Here is a 21,598-nt window from a genome sequence, read left to right on the forward strand (position 1 = left end):
ATTTAGGTTTTTTATAGTTATTTCTTTATATCTGTCTGTCTGTCTGTCTGTCTGTCTGTCTGTCTACCTACCCATCACCTTCATAATTTATGAATCTTATATTTGTTTTAAGCGTGCCTGGGCTACTCTTTGTTATCTGTTCTGATGTAATTATTATGTTGAAAAATTCAATTAAAAAAACAATAAATAATGTGGGGGAAAGATTGGAAAATAATTGTTTAATAATAATTTATTTTAGTTATTCTGCGTCATCATCTTCTTAAAATATTCTTTATATCATAATAATTAATAATAATTATTTTACTTTGTTGTTATTAGTAGTAGTAGTAGTAGTAATAGTAGTAGTTTTAATTTTAAATTTAAAGCTGCAGTCCGTAACTTTTTTGGGTTAAAATGACCCAAAATACATTTTTGAGCAAGTACATAACCAGCCAGTGTTCACAACTATCTGCTTGCTTTAGCACGATTCAAAACGGTAAGCTTGTAATAATGTTTTTAATTCCAGTGGTACTGCTGGATTTCTTTGCATCATTACGTCACATCTGTGCACAAAAAAGGAGTCTCGAATAGTAGAGGCTATATTGCGCGTGAGGATGTTGGAGGTGGAGATTTATAGCCTTTTCTCACAGCACTTGATATAATTAAACTTATCAATTTGATGTCGGATCCAGAAAACTTCAAACGATTGTAACCCGTTGTAAAATGCACTTCAGAGTGGCTACAGAAGAAAAAGAGACTGCAACCAGGGCCATGCGAAAACAAGGATAAATATCGGAAGAGCATTAAATTAGGTAAAGCAATGCTGATGTTGTTAACATTAACAATTTGAGAACAAAGTATAATTTGCACGGTTTAAAGTAATATGATAAGCGATCGTGAGATTTGATCTGCGCGATTCACTGCAATGCTTTTTTTCCCTTAGTTGGTCAGAACAAAAGTAGATGTTACTTGTTCAGATTACATTTTTCCGGTAAAAATTCTTATGTTGGTCATACTTCCAAAAAGTACAATCTATGATTCTGAATGACAGTATCTACAACACCGGCGCGGTGACAGCCGCACATTCTCCTCAAAACACTGGATCATCCGTGCTGTTCCGTGCCGAGGCACAACGCACGTAAAGTTGATAATTCCCTGAATAACTGCAATTGCAGATTTCGAACAGAGATGGCGACAAAGAGGAAAAACAACAGACTGCAGCTTTAATTAAACCTAAATTAAAACGAGTGCGTGCTTTGTTTCAATAAATGCCCTTTTAGAAAGCTGTAATTCCTAAAAGCTATTGTACCAAATTTCATATTACATCAAACTCTTATCTCAAATGATAATGGTGATGGTAAATTTGATTCTTTATGACCTCATTAAGGGAAAGTTATTCATTATTTAATACACATCTCTCATCACAATGACATATAAAGACATGCTAGGAAGGTAAGTATGTTAAAAGCCAAACATGACAACAGACACTATGAACATGCAAACTGATATCAAAACAGCAGCATTCTGCTTTCACAGTGCCTGCATTTCAGTCTAGTAGTGCCGCAGTCTTCCCTTTCCCTCAAGCTCCTGTGGGAAAGGTGCGGACCTCGACGAGAGGCATGAGCAAGAGAGGAAATGATGTCAGCTTTGTCATTTTTCTCCACAAAGGCGGTAAATGGGTCATTCACACAGAAGGACCACAGCCAGGGGCCACCTGACTGAGCAGCTACGATTATTTTTGGATAGGAGGGAGGTGTAAGTTGGCCAAATCATGTCAGGAGAGCTGGATAATGAAAGAGAACGTTTTTGCAATGACACTACGGAGATGAATTGTGCACAGAGCTATTGTTACTTATGAACACTTTGATTGAGCAATGCCCCTCAGTATGAGAGTTTGAATGGTTTATATACTCGTGATGATTAATCTTAGTCACTGTAACCATAACCAACCTATTACAATTACACGCATGAGAAAAAAGATAATCGTCTTACACCTTCAAAAAGCTGGATTTCCCGACCCTGAGTTGACTTTCTGAATATAAATCTATAAATGAAAGATCTCCATCATCCTTTGTCTTTCTTAAAACATGTGAACAGCAAAGGGAACCTCCCTTTGAACTTACATTCAATCACAGTATTGACACAAAGCTAGTTCTGATAGGAGTGCCTCATGGTCCAGTCCTGGGCCCACAATTATGATGACTGTAAAAGATTTCCCTCTTCTTGACCATTGACCCTTCTTCTTTGATTTACGTACAAGAAAGTTAATACCTGCTCAGCACACCTTACTGCCAAGTATATTTACATTCGTGTCATCACCTCTGCTGTCTCCGCACAATAAATGCGATCTTTACACGTGACCTTTTGACATTTAATTTTCTGTACTCATGCATGTGATAAACTGCAACCTCATAGGCAAAGTAAAATCTGACCCATGACATTTCATTTCCTCATCATTTCTTATGCTATAAAGTTGTTTAATATTTTAAAAATCTCAATGAAAAGAGGAAAGATCATCATGGGACACAGCTGAGAGACATTTTCACTCTAATCCGTCATTCAGCACCATATGACTCTTTAGACCTCAACAAATCCCTTTATCTGCAGCCAATCCAGGGTTGATCTCTTTTCCCTGTAAGATTATGAGTTGCCTGTTATTGTCTGGACCCTGAGAGCTGTCAGGAAGCCAGTGTGAGTGTGAACTACAGCTATCAACACAAGTCCTTTAAGCTTTATTCAGAATCTGAAGAGCAAAAAAGATTATGAAAAATTTAAATGTAAATAATAATATAATTTAATTTAATAATTTAATAAATAAAGAAAATCTGACTTTTTGTATCAAATCTGATATGTATCATCAATCAACTCTGAAGAGCAAAAATAATCAAATGAAATTATCAAAATCTAGTGTTTTGAGAAAGATCAAATACAAATAAAAATATTAATAAAACTAAATTGGACTTGCTGCATGAAAAAAAAGCCAAACAGAAAAAAATGGCAAAAAGAATTGGCACACAACTGTGCATGTGTTAGCTTTTGTAAATATACAATTGAATATCTAAACACACACACACACACACACACACACACACACACACACACACACACACACACACACACACACACACACACACACACACACACACACACACACACACTCAAATATATATACACACACATATATATATATATCAAGAACTGCAGCATATACCTTTATCTAGAAAGCACACACATTATGTCACACAAAGACTGTTCCATTATCACAGTATATAACCTCGATCATTTCTTTAACAGTACCTGGATGTGTGGTGGAACTGGCAGAACGCTTGAGACACTGCTTGTGCTTTTAAGAGCGGTCTCTCAGAGTCAGACAGCTCGAGACACCTGACAGGCACACCATCATTACAGACGGGAAGATCATAGACTGCTGATGATATTGGTTTTACTCTAGATCATATGAGTTCAAATTCACTTGCGGGGAGGAAGTTGGTTTGATAAAGTGGCAGATTAGAAAACACAATGTGTCACTTGTCAAAGAAAAGGTCAACAGACTTATCTCAGGGGGAATTAAGTTTAAATTATAGTTCAGACAAAAATTTAAAAACCTTTCCATTCCAAACCCGCATCAACTTTTTTTTCTGCAAAACACAAAAAGAAATGTTAAACAGAATATTGATGCTGCCGTTTTGTGGACAAACACTGTCATGCTCCAAAATGGCCACATAAAATTCCTTTAAAAAATGTCCATACATGTCTTGCGTTACATTCCAAGTCTTCTGAAGTCATATTTGTATGAGAAACAGACCCAAATGTCACTATTTGCTTAAAATGTTCCATTCCGCTGTAGCTCTCAAATCTTATTTGCATTTCCACATATACAAACTTGGATATTTTTGAAGACACATGAAGACATGTTAGCCAAAACATCTGAAATTCTATGCAGTTTGGCATCACTGATATCAAATGACATAGAACAAATTAATGAAATGTTATTGTGAAATGAAATGAATGCAGGTGAAAACTAATAAGGACTTTTTGTTGTTTTTGTTTTCTGGATGGTGTGGGTGGTTGCCAGGGTGTTTTTACAGTTGCTAAGGTGTTCTGAATGTTTTAGTGTGCTGTTGTGTGATTGCTAAGGTGTTCTGAATGGTTGCTAGGGTATGATGTGTTGGAAGACTATAACTGTGTCTAAAATCAAATACTTCCCTACTATATACCATGGGAAAAACAGTACGCCAAAAGAGTAGTATGTATGAATAGTACAACAGTTGGTGATTCTGAAGTGCACATTCGCTGGACACTTTACTATCAAATGAGGCCACAGGAGAGGATTTATGAATGGAAGTGAAGCGATGCAGCTGACGCTGGTAGGTAACGTGACAGTAACATGTAGTACAATCTGAATTTCATTTTACTACCACATTCATTCTATACAGAGCATACTTTTTAACGGTCAAAAAGTACACTCAAACGTAGTACCTACTCATACAGTATGCAATTTCAGACCCATCGCATGACATGCACTCATAAAAGACACCTGACTCCATGTGAGAATGAGTAGAAATCATAAATCCGTCCCTTGAACTGCAGAATATCCACACCTGAATTAAATCTCTATTCTCAACCAGCATTATCTCTTATGCCACAGTCAAATCTCCCAGCCAATCACGGCAGACCTTTACACGCCCCAAAATAAATAAATAAAAGCATGTGGTTGCTGCTGCCTCTAGCACGAAATGAATTATGTGAACTGAACCAAGACCAGAACCACATTACATCACTAATACATAATTCTGACAGGTCATCAGTCGGAGGAGAAAAAAATAAAAAAATAAAATAAGAGCCACAATCCCATCACACAGCCTGACAGCTTCAATGAAGTGATAAGTTGAGTGGTTTCTGTCACAGACGTTAGCGCTTAAAGCGGCTGCTGTGAGGTCCTTTGGGTCTTGCATTGTTCAAGGACGATGCTTTTCCCACAAGACACTTATATAAGCTAACAGCAGATGGTGAGAGTGGACTCTAGAGAGGGACGGTGACGCTTTGGGACAACAAGTTTTGTCCTCTTGTAAAAGGAGAGATTAACGTTACTCCCCAACTGGAAAGATTTTGAACAGTCCATCACATCTCTTTTTGATAAATGACAAAACTAAACATTTATTTATTCATTTTTATTGAAAAGCCATGTGATTCAATATCTTGCCTATTGTGCACTTTGAAAACTGAAAACAAATGTAAATGTTTGAATGTACACTATATATTGTTAAAAAAAAAGTACTGTCAGAGCTGCATGTTAGGACTTGTAAGAGCCGTTCACTCAAGGGAACCCAGGTTTAAGTTTGACCTGGGTCATGTCCCAATCGCATTCCCCTTCACTCACCCTAATTTCCTATTTTGTCTACATTCCACTTTACTTAAAAGAAAAGGCAAATAGGCACAAAATGAATGAATGAATGAATTATTAATTAATTAATTAATGGACAAGAGGAGGAAATGGGTCATTCCATGTCAAATCAATCAAATTTCAGAAACTTCCCAGGCTCAAATTTTTTATTTTGTTAAGTATTTTTTTATGAAGAAAGAAGATATAATGTTTGTAATTTCTAAAGAACAAATCATGATGAAACTAGAAATGCATCTTGTTTTTTCCCCCATCAACACAACTGCATAGAACATACCTGTCTTCGTGCAATAATGTTCACAATGCAAACAATGTTCTTTTTCCAAAGTTTGTATTATTGTCTCTTTAACAGTGTTAAAGGGATAGTTTACCCAAAAATGAAAATTCTGTCAGTATTTACTCACCCTCATGTTGTTCCAACCCCGTAAGACTTTGGTTCATCGTCGGAACACAAATTAAGATATTTTTGTTAAGAAAATATTAAGAAGATCAACATCTTCTGTGTTGTACGTCACACGTAGGCTCACTATTGGCCGACGCTGGTCATGTGTGTGATGTGTGTGACGTACTGTACAACATGAAGATGTTGATCTTCGTCAAGATGAACGAAAGTCTTACGGGGTTGGAAAAACATGAGGGTGAGTAATTACCGACAGAATTTTCATTTTTGGGTGAACTATCCCTTTAAAGATCCTTCTAGATTCTCATTCTTAAACTTTTATTTTGTCATCTTCACTTTTAAAGCCCTATCCATCCTTCCATCCATCCATCCATTCATCCTTTATTTAGATCCCATAGTTTACGAGCAGCTTCTGTAATTTCTTACATACCAGTGTATTGTATCCTGCTTTCACCCAGGTTGTATTTAATAATAACTTAGAAGGTGCATTAAATATTAACACAGTATCCAAATGGAATGAAGCAGACATCTTAATTCAGCAGCTCCTGCTAAAAACGCTGCCCTGTCAAGGTCAAAGGAGAGGAAGCGTAAAGTTGGATATAAAGCCCTGGTAATGTGAATTCCACTCATCTGCCGCCACGGACCGACCAATCGAATCTTGCACTGACTGAGTGTCTCTAACGAGTCTTTGCTTGTTCCTTTGATCTAAACACACATGCATTTCTTTCTGCACAGTAAGGCAAAAGCAAAGCGTTTATTCGTCTATCATCAGAGGGAACACGGCCAATCAACCCAACCCGGGATAAAACATTAATGTATCAGGGGATCTCTCTACTGTAACTTCAGGAACACCCACAAATATATTCATTTATTCACTTCAGACATTCATTAACATGCACGCTGAAGCATGCAACCTGATGGAGTTATTTGCTTTTTCATTGCCCGGGATTTCCAAACCACAGAAGTGCATAATTATATTTGGAAAATGTGATTATAGGGTTAAAATGCCATACTCGTGTGGCTCTGTTTTTCATGAATATTAACATAGTAAATGCAAACAGAAAGCACTAAATTTGAAAACTGAACATTACTTTTGTTGTTCCAACATGACTGCTTACAGATTTGATTTTCTTTGGAGACTATACAATGGTCAAATAGCCAGGTCTATGTAAAAGTAATTAGTTAGAGGGTGAAATGTCACTGGTTAGGTTTTAAATTAGCTGGATGGCATCACAGATAGTCATGTGCTTTGCTTTACATCACAACTTTTTGTTTTTACCCACATAAAATCAATATCAATGTCACCAACCAGTTTAAATGCATCAATTATCATGACTGTACATCTAGAGACAAAGCGAGTGGCACTTGCCCACTCAAAATTACTACACAGTATTATATTATCATCCACTATGAGAAAAATCGGAAAATTTAATCATTTACAAACAAAATACCACACCATTCCTCAACCAACCACACAATTTAAACCATCACATATAAAAAACATGTGGCAAAGTTTAATACTTTGTTCAAATCAGCCTTAATTATGAGCAATAGTAACAGCGACTACTATAAACACATTACAGATGGTTTGCAGTATTGTACAGATATATTTGAAACCATAATACTGTTAGAACAAACATCTGAACATTTAACATTATTTGAGAACTATAAATATGTTTCTGAATTGCTCTTCATGAGGTAGGCAAATCTAATAATACAATACAGATAATATATATATGGCTTTCTAGCAGGTGGAAGAGATCATGTCACACACATTTTTTTTTTAAATACATAGACTTCTAGATAGTAATAACTCTGCTCAGATACGGTTATCGTCCTCTTCCAAAGATCAACATCCCTGCAGAAACCACTGAAGATTAATGTTTAAATGGTACATGAAATTTTATGAAAAAACACTAACAAACTGATGGCAGGTAATATGTGTGTGCAATGATAATGTACAATAACTGGATGATGTATTGCTTCAGAGTGTTAATACACAGCTCCTGACATTTGCACGATTAGCTCAAATATTAAGAGTAATATGGTGTCATTTCCTACATTTACATAATGCAGAGGAAGACCCAAGATTTAGGTAAGATTTAGTAAAATCATTATTCGCCCACTGTCAAGGAGCAACATAAATGCGGTTGCATCAAACTCAAATGCCACAGTTTTGTGTACCAACTTATCCAATGCAAACAGCCTGCAACTACAAAAATTATGTGAAACAGTATGCAGTATATGCAACAATAAACATGACAAATATGAGTTTGGGGCGTAAGTCACTATGATACAGAGTGCAATGACCATCAACTTACAGCCTTGGTTTCCAGTAGGAATTTTACCATCCACTTTCATTATATAGGGATTTCAAATAAATGTTTAATAAAGAATATAAATTCATCAGCCAAACCTAATATTCCTTATACTACAAATATTACAAAGGTTGATTTGAAGTAAAAAAAAAATTAAAAAAAAATTTGCAAAAAAATTCTCAAAAAATCTCAAAAAATCGAGATATATATATAAAATAAATCCTACTAAAATAAATACACACATATATACAGTTATATAGTTTTATTTAATTATATTATTTATCGGTAGTTCAACTTTTTGTAAAAAGTTGAAGTTACACTGATACGATAGAAGCATATTTCATAAATTTATAACTTCAGAACTCTTGCTAGGTTTGTCTTGAAAGGTGTATAGTTACTGTTTATAATCATCAAAATATATATATATTTTTTTTTTTTTTTTTGCCAAATGCAGCAGCTCATTCAGGTGTTCAAAGCAGAAAACCTGCTTAAAACTAGCATACTTTGTGCAGTATACTTATACTGGAACAAAAAGTAGTATGTTATGATATTATGGTATTGCAAACACAGCCTACATGTGCTATAGTGCTGAATGATACTCATTGCATCTGTGTGGGTGTTTTCTACCCAACAACAACATGGAAAAAAGAAACCATATTGAGACATTTTGCAAAAGAGCCAAATGTTTCAGGAAAAAGTTGAAAAAATACACACATTCACACAAATTGACTACGCTTCATCTATCCTCCTCATCCTCTCCTCTCAAATGCAGTGACACAGCATTTCACTACTTCATCTATCATTCTTGAGGGATTCATCTGTATCAATGAACAAGAGAAAACTGGACTTTGTCATCTCTGCTTCCCTAAAGACTGACAGCAAACCAATGGCCAGAGACTTGGCTGAAGAGTATAGTGCAGAAACAGTACATAACTCATTCACAGCTCATTTTATGAGTAAATGACTCGCTACAAAGAAGGTTTCAGGGCATAACTGAGGAATTCAAAGGTAGATATTTTGTTTTTTTTAGCAGGGGTGATTAACTAACCTTAAAAATTTGTTAGTTTTTTTTTCTTTTTCTTTACATGTAGGCAGGTTACTTGCCTAAAAAGCTGCTGCAATACCAAATCTGTAGGCTGGTGAAATGAAAATCACTCTTTCACTTAAATTGAAATGTTCAGCTATGCAAATTTTGCTCATGCAAACTTAGGGTGGCCCAACATGTGAACACCAAAACAATGGTAAAACTTCATTTCAATCTTCAACTCTTTACACAATAGATATAATTTAAGAAGAAAAAAAACGGTCCATATTCAAACTCATTCTTCTATGAAAAGTTTTGGTTGACCTTCTATATTAGAACACTGTCAGCATCATAAATGAGCAATGAAGCAGTAAGTGGTTTGGATCACATGGGAAATTTTCCAGAAAGTTCTTAATGTATCTCATCTACTCCTTCCTTAGCTTTTTAAATACTACCATGGAAGCTTTTTAAATACTACCATAGAACCTGCTTCACTACAGTACAAAAAAAGTTGCGAAATAGTCACTCTGTGCGTATAGAAGATCAATCTGTCGCATATTCAACACAACTGGAGGTAAAAATGCAATGAACTTACCCAAGAGTAGTCATGGTGACTATGGTGTACCAGAAGGAGGCTGGGATGCTGGTGAAGTTGGTTCCCTTGGTGCCTTTCTCGGCGTAGAACATGACGGTGGCAAATATGATGATGGCCATGGTAAGGGAAAACAGGAGGAAGCCCAGCTCAGAAGCACAGCTCTTCAGAGTATAACCCAGGATCCGCAGGCCCTGAGAGTGACGTGAGAACTTGAAGATCCGGAAGACGCGGAACACCCTCAATGTGACAAATGCGCCACTCACATCCTCGTTCTCAGGCATGACCAGGCCGATGTAGTAGGGCATGATGGCGACGACATCGATTACGCTCATGACTGAGCGCATGAACTTACAGCGGCTGGGCGCGGCGAAAAGCCTCATGAGGTACTCGAACGTGAAGATGAGCACGCAGGCCGTGTCCATGCAGAAAAACGCCAACGTGTACTTCTCACCACAAGGCAAGTCTTTCTTGCTGCCTTTGAGGGGTCGGCAGGGGACAGTTTCCACTACATTCGCTATGACCGAGACGGCGATGAAGAAACCTGTGACGTAGTAGAAAACGAGCGCCATGGTGCTTGTGTGGGGGTTCTCAAATGCGCGCCACAAGCGCTCCCGAGATGTGCTTTCCGGCGGCAGTGGGGTGTCCGTCGCCATCTCGGCCTCTGTGTCCTCAGCCAGACGTTCCTGGTTCTCCTTCTTGCGGTCCCTGTACTCTTCCATGCAGCAGTCTCCGATAATGTCCGGCACAATGCCATAAAATGCCAGCTCCTCATCGAACGCCTGAATGCACTCCTGCCGGGGGTAGTGAAGCTTACCCGTACGGTAGAAGTTCAAAATGTGGCGAAACATCTCTGGGTCCCTGTCGAAGAAATACTCCTGAGTGTCCTCATTGTAGAAAAACTCCTTTTCCGAGCTGCCCAGCAGAGTGTCGGGATAACGATCCAGCGTGTTTTTCCATGTCTGGAAACGGAGCCCGCTCACGTTTACGAAGAGGATCTCGTCGTTGCGGCTCTTTTTGTCCACGGGCGGTTTGGGCATGTTTTTCTTGGCTAGAGGAAGCCAGCCAACAGCCGCTGCCCTGGCAAACGGTAGCCATGTTGCCACTCCGGCAGCCATCTTTAATTTGGTGGCTAAACGTTGTTACTGAAACAAATACGCCAAAGAGGAGAATGCCAGTCAGCCCTGAGAAGATTTCCTGAACCTTTCTGGACCAGAAAAAGTCTTTCCAAACTAATCATCCGAGCTGAGGATCTCAGACTAGTTAGTTATACGTCTCTCGGTTTGTTTGTACATCTAATTGACTAGGAAGGAATCCTCTGAGATTGATTTCATTATCAGCTACAAAAATTTGGGGCTGTCAAAGTGTCAAAGCCATTTGAATCTCAGGATCTCCATTTCTCAAAAACGATCCTGAAATGATCCATTAAAATTCATCATTCACAAGTCTTTTGTTTGCAGACTGTGGCTGTTCAAAGAATCAGTTCAGCCATCTAAAGGGTTAACCCTCTCGGCCATATCTTGCAGGCTCTGCCGGAGAATACTGATTTGTTGCTGCGCTGTGCCGTTTCAAATTTTTATTAGTCTGTGATGAGGCTTTCTGAAGTTAGCAAGAGACTATTTCTACTCTGCTACGTCCATTCTTTCGGTTGTAAGTGTTCTACCTCCTTTTTATGCAGTTTCAATACTCTTGCCTTTATTTTTCTTTCCTTTCTTCAAGCTTCGAGTGGCTACTCAATCTTGCAAGGGGCTGAGAAGGTTTTCAGTGGGAGATCTCAGAACAACAGACACCTGGGCTCCAAGTATGGCCTTTCCTTCACGAACCTGTCATGAAACAACATAACAAAACATTAGGTGACGTCTGAAAGCAACATGGAACACAGTAGCTACTTTCATTAGCTTGTTTTACGTCAGAGACTGTTTAAATAAACAAGCTTCACAGTCTGTTTATGAGATCCCTCTCACGGTACATTCATTGATACTTAAAACGGAATAAGGTGTGGCATTACTGCTAAATAGCAGAGTATATATATATATATATATATATATATATATATATATATATATATATATATGTAATTATAAATACATACATTTGATTTATATATGCAGTAGACTAGACACACACACACATTTATATCTTATATAAATGGTACATAAAAACTATTTATACTACCCTACAAAAAAAATTAAAAATGCTTTGTTTGCACAGAGAACTGTCATTTATGAATGCAATACAAGTAAATTTTTTGCATTCAGGTTCACAACAATCAATAAGTAATCAATAATGTGTTTCCCCACTTCTAAGCTAATGCAAATTCCTGTTTCATCTAAATGTCTCTGTATGAGTTAATAATGTCCCTAAAGCAGAATCAGGTGTAAAACAATACACAAACTTTTTAGTGTAGCATCACATAAGCACACGCCTGCCCGTATGGGTCCTGGCGGAGGACAGGTGACCCAGCCCAGTCTCAACATAATGCATACAACATGCTCCCACAATCAAAAATCAATAACGCATTACTCTACACCTCCTGCATCATTGACAAGAACATGCACGTAGGAGATGAACAGTAAATTCAGGGTTTACTTTAGCACTAATGCAGCTCTAAAGCAAAACGCATTATTCAACTTATTCTATTATTTTTTTAACGCGAATGAAGGTGCTCCTAAATTTCCTACAATACAAATGCTAAAGTGACTCCAAAAATCAATGAGTGCTGTAAATAACATGACACAAAAAAGTCGAGAGAGTTGCCAGCAGTAACGATAAGTAATGCTCTATCTTTATAGACTTGTTACCTCTGAGATAGACGAGAGGATGAAGCGTTCAATGTGACAGAAAGCTGATGAAAGAAAGAAAAAAGGAAATAAACGGCAATCTCTCTGCAGCAGTCCTAGCATCTGGCATGCAGCTTGTGAAGGAGGGACCGTAATGCCTAGTCCTCCTTGCCTCTCTCTCCTCTCCTCCGCTGCTCTGTTGCATTCGTGCGCTGCCTCTCTCTCTCTCTCTGCCTCTCTCTCTCTCTCTCTCTCTCTCTCCCTCTCTCTCTCTCTCTCTCTCTCTCCCTCTCTCTCCTTCACTCTCTCTCTCTCATTTGCTTGCTCAACCTCCCCACCCTCTTTCTCTCTCTCTCTCTTTCTCTCTACACTTATACACATCCATTTAAAGCTTAATATCTCTTGCAAATGCATCCTGCCCTACAATGGGTCATAGAGAACGAGGCAAAAGCTCAGGTTTCACACAACCTGACAATACTATATCACACAGTCTACTTGTGCCTTTTGTTGCAGCTTACTGCATTCAGACACATTGCATCCTCTCCTCTTTCAACAGATAGTTTCATGTTGCTCCACCTCTCTCGGCAGTGGGAAGAGCATGATAATTTCATTCTTATTTCAGTTTCCTTAAATGTGTCCGGGCACAATGGGGTGCCATCACACTTCTGAAAGGAGTCTGTAAGGAAAATTGCTGGAAAAAGATGAGAAAGCCTTGGGAGATGCTATGTGAGGTTTACATTACTGATTATATATACTGTACCACGATATTGTCCAATTTAATTTCAGCAATGTTGTGTATGTCTCATTTGCCATTATAAAATTGCAGTATATACGTTATCAGTTAAACGTTCGGACACACTTGACTGAAAATGTGTTTCTCATGATATTAAATATTTTTTATTTAAAACAGGGTATTTTCAACCAGGGGGCAGGGCTCACTAGGGATTTTCAGCAAACACCCAAGGGGATAAAATTATGAAATATAAGACAAAACACGTATTAAAGGTAGGGTAGGCAATGTTTTTTATAAATTTTTTGTTATACTGGTTGAAACACTCTTCACATCCTGATAGCAATTAATAATACAAGTGGTCTAAATATTAAAACATGTATACGTACATAGTATATCTTTTGTGGAAGTCTAAGGACCAAAAAAATGCAAACGGTCCGAATGCAATGATACGATGTCCCACCTGCCTGTCAACATATGTATTTCTATACCTCCATGGACCCTGCTCGCGTAGACATCACACTTCATCAGCGCAGTAAGTAAGGCTGTGCAGAGTTGTGGACAGACAGTCACAAAGCGCCACAAACAAACAGCAGCCGCCTTTTACAGTTCCTCCTGAAACAAAACAAAGAGCTTATGCTGCGTTCACGCCATGTTGTAACCATAATTAAGAGATGGCAACTTGTGAAGATCTACCCGGAGCGGTTCATGTCATCAGACACGATGCGTTTCAATGACAAGGCTATCAATGCCAAAATTAATTTGCAGCAGTGAGGTGGGACAAGTAAGAACTTGTACGTTGTTTATGTATATTATTATTGTAATGTTAAGCTCTTTAAGACATGAGGTAATTTAACGGCGTCTCTCGTGACGCTTCGCAGACTCTGCTCTGGCTGTGTGCAGTTATGTGTTTTGAAGGAGGCGTGGCTTTGGAGACGCTCTGAAGGGAGGGTGGGATCACATGCTTTCAAAGCTAGCTTGCTATTGCTGGCTCCTCTGAAATTGCCTACCCTGTCTTTAAAATAAGCTAAAACAACTCAAACAAAATCAAGATTTAAATACCCCCTCAATGAAGGTTTTTTTCCCCCACAGTCTCGGAAAACCTGCATATATGAGGTAGTCTAATTTTAAAAGTGTTATTTCTAGACCTGGAAAAGTAATGTAACTTAAAACAATCTTAAAACTCTAAGGGGAATTTTTATGAATATGAATATGCATTTCAGTACATTATTTTAGTATATTATATTTTTATTTTGGCCAAGACATAAATTGTGAATAAAAATATTTTGATAAAGATGTCTTTTGATTGTTGACAATGTGAGGGTCTTGTCAAAAGTCGAAAAAGTTAAGAACCATTAATCTAAATACTTCTTAAATGCTGTCTGAAAAATGTGTTTCTGTTGACATTAATCGTTCCTACGCATTTAATTCTTTGCAAAACTAATATTCTAATTGGCTTTATTTCAAATGTCACATGAACAAACAGAAAAACAGGTCTCATTGCATCTGCTGGTCGGAGAAAGTTTTAATGACAGTATGTGCTGATGGTGATATCTATGGACTTTTAAGATAATCAGGTAACCTAGTTAGTTCTTTTTATTGTTGCTATTTTATTCTATTTAAATATCTAAATGTTAGTGAGAAGAAAAAGAAAAAATAACTTTTAAATTTGCATATGCGATGGACATCGTTTTGGTCATCTTTGCTGGTATCTTGAGTAAAACGGCTCTATATTTAATGAAGCACATACAAAAGAACTGAACTGGAGGCGATGCAACCTGTTTTACAGAATACAGATGTTTGTTGTGCATAACCCTATTGTTAAGGATAACAAAGGAAAAGCAGTCAACAAGTGTGCAGCATACATACCATTTAAAAAGTATCTCAGCGTGCACTACATGAAGCTGGTTGATGAATGCCCAGACTGTGTAGAGCTGGAATCTAGACAAAAAGAAAGAATTTTCATTGGTTTGGTCAATTCTCGTACTTCCATTTGTGTAATTTCATAGTTGTAATGACTTATTATTATTATTATAAATGTGGAAATATTAATAATAAAGAATGAGTAGGTATGTCTACACCTTTCATTGGTGTATACAGTAATCAGCCATCTTGATCTATAGATATCAGTAATGGCATAATCCACTGAAAACCTATACCAGTCAACCACTAATTTACATTCGCAAACTGTTCTTTAGTCAACATACTGTATTATTCATGAGGACAAAGGTTGAATTCAGCAGACTGACACTCATCCATTTAGCATTTATAACGACTGCACTTTCCACTGCTGTCTTGCGGATGCAACGCACATGCATGTGACTGGGGTCCTGAATGGCTTGTTGTGCTCCACCTAAAATAGAGGGATTTGATTGCATTGGAATTTCTGTCTTGTTTACCCTGTGGAATTAACCATTTAATGTAATGGCATACTGTCCACAGTACACACATGTGTGTAAACATTGTCTGGGTTCAATTATAGAGCAGGTGTTAAATTTCTCACTGAAGTGTCACGTTAGGGACAGATTGACGGGAAGTGCAATTCCATTTGGAGCCACTAGTGGCACAAACATTACACACTTCAACTCCATAGCAAATATAGTCTCTTTTGGTACGCCAATCCTTTTAATCAAGTTTCACTTTACAATGAAACACTCTCTCTTGGCCACCTCCAAAGATTACGTTGAAGAAGAAATAGTTATTGATAGCTAGTGTAATTCCCAGCGATAGCATCTGTATATGAGGATTGAACTAAAGGGGTTTTCAGGGCGTAACGATTGATTCTGTGGAAGTATTACAGTTTCAATACAGCGAATAGAAAAAACAGGTACTCTCATACAAGAGGAACTCACTGGGATTGAGTGAAATAAGCCAAAATGATGGCAGAATTGATTCCTGGATCCTCAAATCAATGGATGTGTTACAGCTGGAGTCTTCAAAGGGTTTCTGGGAACAAAACAGGTCAACAATGGAAGAAATAGAACAACAGGACAAATCTATGAAAGTGTTATTGTGCATGCAGTTTTATGCCATCTTAGCAAATAAGGCAAAATTTTAAATGGGATATTTTCAGATGTTGAGTTACATACTTTGCCTAAACAGAATGAGATTCAAACAGACTAAATTGTGAAATTTTGCTTCATGTAGGAACACATGGAGAACATAAGAGTGGTAGTGCATGGAGTACAAGAGCAGATCTGAACGAAAACATCAATAAATCAATGAATGCGGTGGAAATCCAGAAGAAAGGTGAAGTGAAGGGAAAGGAAAGGAAAGGGAAAGGAAAAGGAAAAGAAATAAAAAAGAAAAATATAAAAATAAAATTCAGCTACATGAACAGGACCTCAGGATTGTTTCTGTGCTTTTTCTGTGTTGATTTCAATTTCCACTTACTCAATTTCAACTTCCTGTGACACCCATGGGACATCTCAGAAATGGTCAAAAGCTCCTTAATTAAAGGAAATGAATTGATCATGCATTCAATGCACTGTATTTCTGCATTCAACAGACTGTCATATTAATAAATGACATATTGTTATATTAACTGGACATGTTTTTTTTTCTAACTAATTAACCGATTTTCCCGCTTCTACAGTGACAGCATGAAAGATTCTCAAAGTTTGTTAGCGAATTAGTTCACCCAAAAATGAAATTCTGTCACACACACACTCACTATCATGCCGTCCCAAACCTGTATGTCTTACATTAAACACAGGTAGAAATGGTTATCCCGGATCCCAGGATGTTAAGCTTGAAAAAAGGACACAATAAACACACCAAAAACTGGTCCAAATGACTTGCGCTAAGTCTTCAAAACTTATTTGATTGCTCTGTGGGAAGTAAAGAACCAAATTTAGGTCTATATTGGCTGAAAACATATTTTAAATCTATTTCATACTTCTGTATATTCAAATTATATGCATGAAAACAATTTTTTGTCAATTTTGGAGCTTGACAGCCATTGCAACATTCTTCAAAATGTCTTTTTATATGTTCCACAGAAGACACAACGAGACCTTTATGCAATAAGGGTATTTCCTTCATAACTGAAAAAACAAAAAACAGCAAGATTGAGTTAGTAACTTCACGTATGGAGAAATGAATTATTGTTGGAGAGTCTGGAATTACAGTGAGAGCTGTTGCGTCATACTTCTGGATTCTGTCTATGAATGATTGAAGAAGATGGGGAAAAAGCTTTCCTGCAGGTCTCTGTTTTGGAGTGAAGTATCGCAGTAAAGCGCAGAGGCCAAAATACTGTAACATGCAAAAAATGTACACTAAATGTACCTAAATGCAACTGAAATCAAACCTATCAATATGTACCTCTGATACCCACTACATAGCAAAACACTTGTTTAAAGTACATAAATACTAGTGCTATTTTTCACTAAGTATGGCTTAATAACAGCAGCTCACACTCTGAAATGTATCACTGCGAAGCAATAAGAGCACATAAGGGCTGCACAGTGATGAACAAACTGGGAAAACTTTTACTGTGAAAGCTGTGTTGTACATATCCATTTACATACCTTACAGGAGGTCAGTGAGGTGTGGGAATAATCCAGGACCATCAAAATTTGGAGAGAAGTTGAACACACTGAATACATCCATGATAGCCTCATACTGCAGCATACTGGGAAGGATCCTCAGGAAAGACAAACCTAGATAGTCAAAGCATATGTAATTTTATATGTAATTTTACCCGTGATGACACGTTTTTTTATAAGCAGGGATGTTGTTTCAGTGCAAAAGAAATTGTTGTTTTGTTGTTGCAAAATACATATTATATTACATTATATATATATATATATATAAATACATATATGTAAATAATAATACAAATATATAATATATTATAAAATTAGTTATGTAAATAATATAAATTATCTATCTCTCTCTATTTTTTCCCATCATTTTGAAAGTCGTGAAAACACTATTGTTGATTTTTTCTTTTGCTATATACCGTCCATACCGGCATGATGACTCCGAACTTAAACCAGATGTAACTGGATAATATTCTGATTGTTCCAATCCAATCTGACTTCTGACCTGTAATGCTGCCTGAATCATAATCATACGCTGTTCGTTTGTTGGCCAGAGGAAAACTGGCCCCCCGACTGAGCCTGGTTTCTCCCAAGGTTTTTTTCTCCATTCTGTCACCTGATGGAGTTTTGGTTCCTTGCCACGGTCGCCTTTGTCGCCTTTTTCACCTTTGTTGCCATTTGCTTTTGGCTTGCTTAGCTGGGGACATTAAATTTAACATTTAATTTAATATTCAACAATAATATTGATCTGCCTGCATTGACACCAATATAAATGAACTGAACTGAGCTGGACGATGACATTACGGTTTTCTCCAGAGTGGCTATATAAAGGAACTAACTTAACTTTTTTACAACAAAAATGAAACATCACTGAACTTAAGCTGGACTGTGACGATATTTTCTTCTGGAAACAAACAGTTGCATTATTTTCCTGTTATCTCTGTAAAGCTGCTTTGAAATAATCTGTAATGTAAAAAGCGCTATATAAATAAATGTGAATTGACTATATGAGCAAATGGGAACACGCACACAAAAAAAAATATATTTAATGTAGTCTCATTCACCTATTGAAGTTTACCAAACTATGACGACTTCCGCTTCTGAGAAACCCTGACATATGAAAAGGGTAAATAAGTGATACAGTATCTACTACAGTACACCATCATCCTATCACTAATGGACGTGCAGTACGACATATTAAACATGTATGGTTATAAGGTTGAGCAAAATTGCTCTTTAGGAAGCAAGTACTCGTTCTCAAATCCAGTTTACTGTTCATAATATATTTGTGTGGCAGTCAGAGCATCTGTGCAGACACTATTGAGAAATTAAATGTGAAAGCTCGCAACTCAGAAAGGGGTAAAAATTCAGCCAAACTTCCCAGTTAAAAGCCTTGAATATGAGATCAGGAATACAGTCGAGATAGCATTTGACAGCATGCTTAAAATTCAGAGCACAGCCTTCTAAAACTACTAGTCCTCTGGGAAGACAACCAGCACAACACACTGGATCCATTTATGCGACAACTGCAGAACTCTACCACTAAAACACATTCAACCCTCACCCTATAAAAGTCAGACAGTTTTCACCGTCGCCAAGATAACCAGACGAGAAGTGACACCAGTACAAAACAAAGCTTAGATCCAATAAATGGCAGTGAAGTGTGTTGGTCTGTAGTGAAGCATCTTTAAAAACAAGATACAGATGTATTTGACTATATGGAGTTCTATATGGGGTTCCTGCCACTGTCGCCTCTGTCTTGCTTAGTTGGGGACACTTAATGTTCAACAATATTATTGATGTGACTGTACTGACGCTGTTGTATGAGAACTGAACTGGACGATGACATCATTTTTTTTTTTTCAGAACTGCTTTATAGAAGAAATTAACTAATTTAATAATTGATGATCTTTACAACAAAACTGAATCTGATTTCAGCTGAACAAGAGCCGAAATGCATCATTTCCCTGTTTATCGCTGTAAATCTGCTTTGAAATAATCTGTATTGAATAGGTGACTTGACTATTCAATACAGAAGCTATATACCGTCTATATACCGTCTGTATATAGAAGCTTAAAACAAAAATTAATAAATTAATAAAAGTGTGACAGAAAGAGTAGCTAAAAGCAGTAAACATACACACATATACACACACACATACATGCATATATATATATATATATATATATATATATATATATATATATATATATATATATATATATATGTAATTTAGTTTCAATGCATGGTTAATGCTAAACTTACTTCAATTTCTTCTATATCATCAGATGTGATATTATGAAGCACTTGCATTATACAGTAAAATCACAGGTAGTATTATACTATATACATATTATGTATATAGAATTAGTAATGATGGTGATGATGACCGGCAGTATAAATTGAGGCACAAAAACATTGAATGTGCATCTTTAATAAAAGTTTAATCTCCGCTGCAATGCCAAAACAATCTAATTGATGGATGTGTGTAGTACACACTTTTATGCAGATAAAACGCGGCAGGCCTGCTGATGTTATTACAGGGACTGTTATCGTGTGCTGTGAATGAGCGATGGGCGGCACTGAGGACTCTGGGAGCAGGGGAACACATAAACTTTCGCTTGCATGTCATTTTTTTACCTCCCTGGAGGGACTCTTCATTTGAGGGTCAGCTCTTTACAGAAGCAGCGTTTGCTTGTCACAGGGAGCTTTGGTAAACACACATACCATCATGATGTATTAACCCCTACAATATTTACCATAGTAACCACACTTTCCAGTATACATTTGTATGTATATATGTATTATAATTCTATTTTAGAATTATATTATAATTATGTTTACATTTTATTTTTAAAGTATATTTTGTATGAGTCTCTCTGCTCACCAAGGCTTCATTTATTTGATCAAAAATACAGCAAAAAGACCAATATTGTGAAATATTATTACAATATAAAATAACCACTTTTTATTTGAATACATTTAAAAATGTAATTTATTCTTGTGATGCAAATCTGATTATTTTTAGCATCATTACTCGAGTCTTTAGTGTCACATGATCGTTCAGTAATTGTTCGGGCTGATTTATTCAAGAAACATTTTTTATTGTTATACATGTTGAAAACAGTTGTACTGCCTAATATGTTTGTGGAAATACGTTTTTCAGGATTATTTTTCTTTCAGGATTTATTTGCATTAATTAAATGCATATATTAAATAGAAATCTTTTGTAGCATTAAAAATGTCTTCACTTTCGATAAATTTAATGCTTAATAAAAGCATTAATTTATCTCTTTTTTTAATCTTACCACAATTGTTTGCAAGGTATAATCGTTTCCAAAAAATGTTAAGAAGCAAAACTGTTTTCAACATTGATAATGAGAAATGTTTCTTGAGCACCAAACCAGCATATCAGACTGATTTCTGAAGGATCATGTGACGCTGAAGATGCTGAAAATTCAGCTTTGATCACAAGAATAAATTACACTTTTAAATGTATTCAAATTTAAAATAATTATTTTAAATTGCAATAATACTTCATAATATTACTGTATTTCTGACTACATGCAGCCTTGTTGAGACTTTCAAAAAAAAAAAAGAAGTAATTTTTCCAAACTTTTGACAGGTTCCGTACATAAATAAAAATATCTAAAAATGATTGTTACTTCTTGACAGCAAAATTAACAATATGGATGTCAAAAAGTGCAAAATGCTTTCATGATCTTTTGGTCATTTTAATTTCTTATTTTGGTGACATTAGCGGCAAATACCCAGTGCTTCTGAACAAACTTTAACAAAACAAGTACCAACTTGTACGTTGGCAATAATA

At 36.6% G+C, this 21,598-nt stretch overlaps 1 protein-coding gene across 2 annotated transcripts in view; it reads right to left on the reverse strand.

The window, feature by feature from the left end:
• Window positions 1-16,653, reverse strand: part of kcnd1 (potassium voltage-gated channel, Shal-related subfamily, member 1) — a 70,731-nt gene extending 54,078 nt beyond the window's left edge. The window contains exons 1-6 of one of the 2 annotated variants that reach the window (XM_077223116.1): window positions 16,568-16,653; window positions 16,077-16,170; window positions 15,432-15,577; window positions 15,094-15,165; window positions 13,716-13,839; window positions 9,718-11,537 (exon numbers count right to left, since the gene is read on the reverse strand). In XM_077223116.1, coding sequence (XP_077079231.1) covers window positions 9,718-10,832 — 1,115 coding nt within the window. In that variant the 5' untranslated portion in view covers window positions 10,833-11,537; window positions 13,716-13,839; window positions 15,094-15,165; ... (1 more) ...; window positions 16,077-16,170; window positions 16,568-16,653. Of the gene's footprint in view, window positions 1-9,717; window positions 11,538-12,515; window positions 12,774-13,715; window positions 13,840-15,093; window positions 15,166-15,431; window positions 15,578-16,076; window positions 16,171-16,567 lie in introns of those variants that run through there. The other variant, XM_077223115.1, reaches the window with a different exon arrangement.
• Between the last annotated feature and the right edge of the window lie 4,945 nt (window positions 16,654-21,598).

This window comes from Siphateles boraxobius, unplaced genomic scaffold, assembly GCF_051911475.1.
Source record: "Siphateles boraxobius isolate OS27281-9 unplaced genomic scaffold, OSU_SipBor_1 9, whole genome shotgun sequence".
Taxonomy (NCBI): Eukaryota; Metazoa; Chordata; class Actinopteri; order Cypriniformes; family Leuciscidae; genus Siphateles; species Siphateles boraxobius.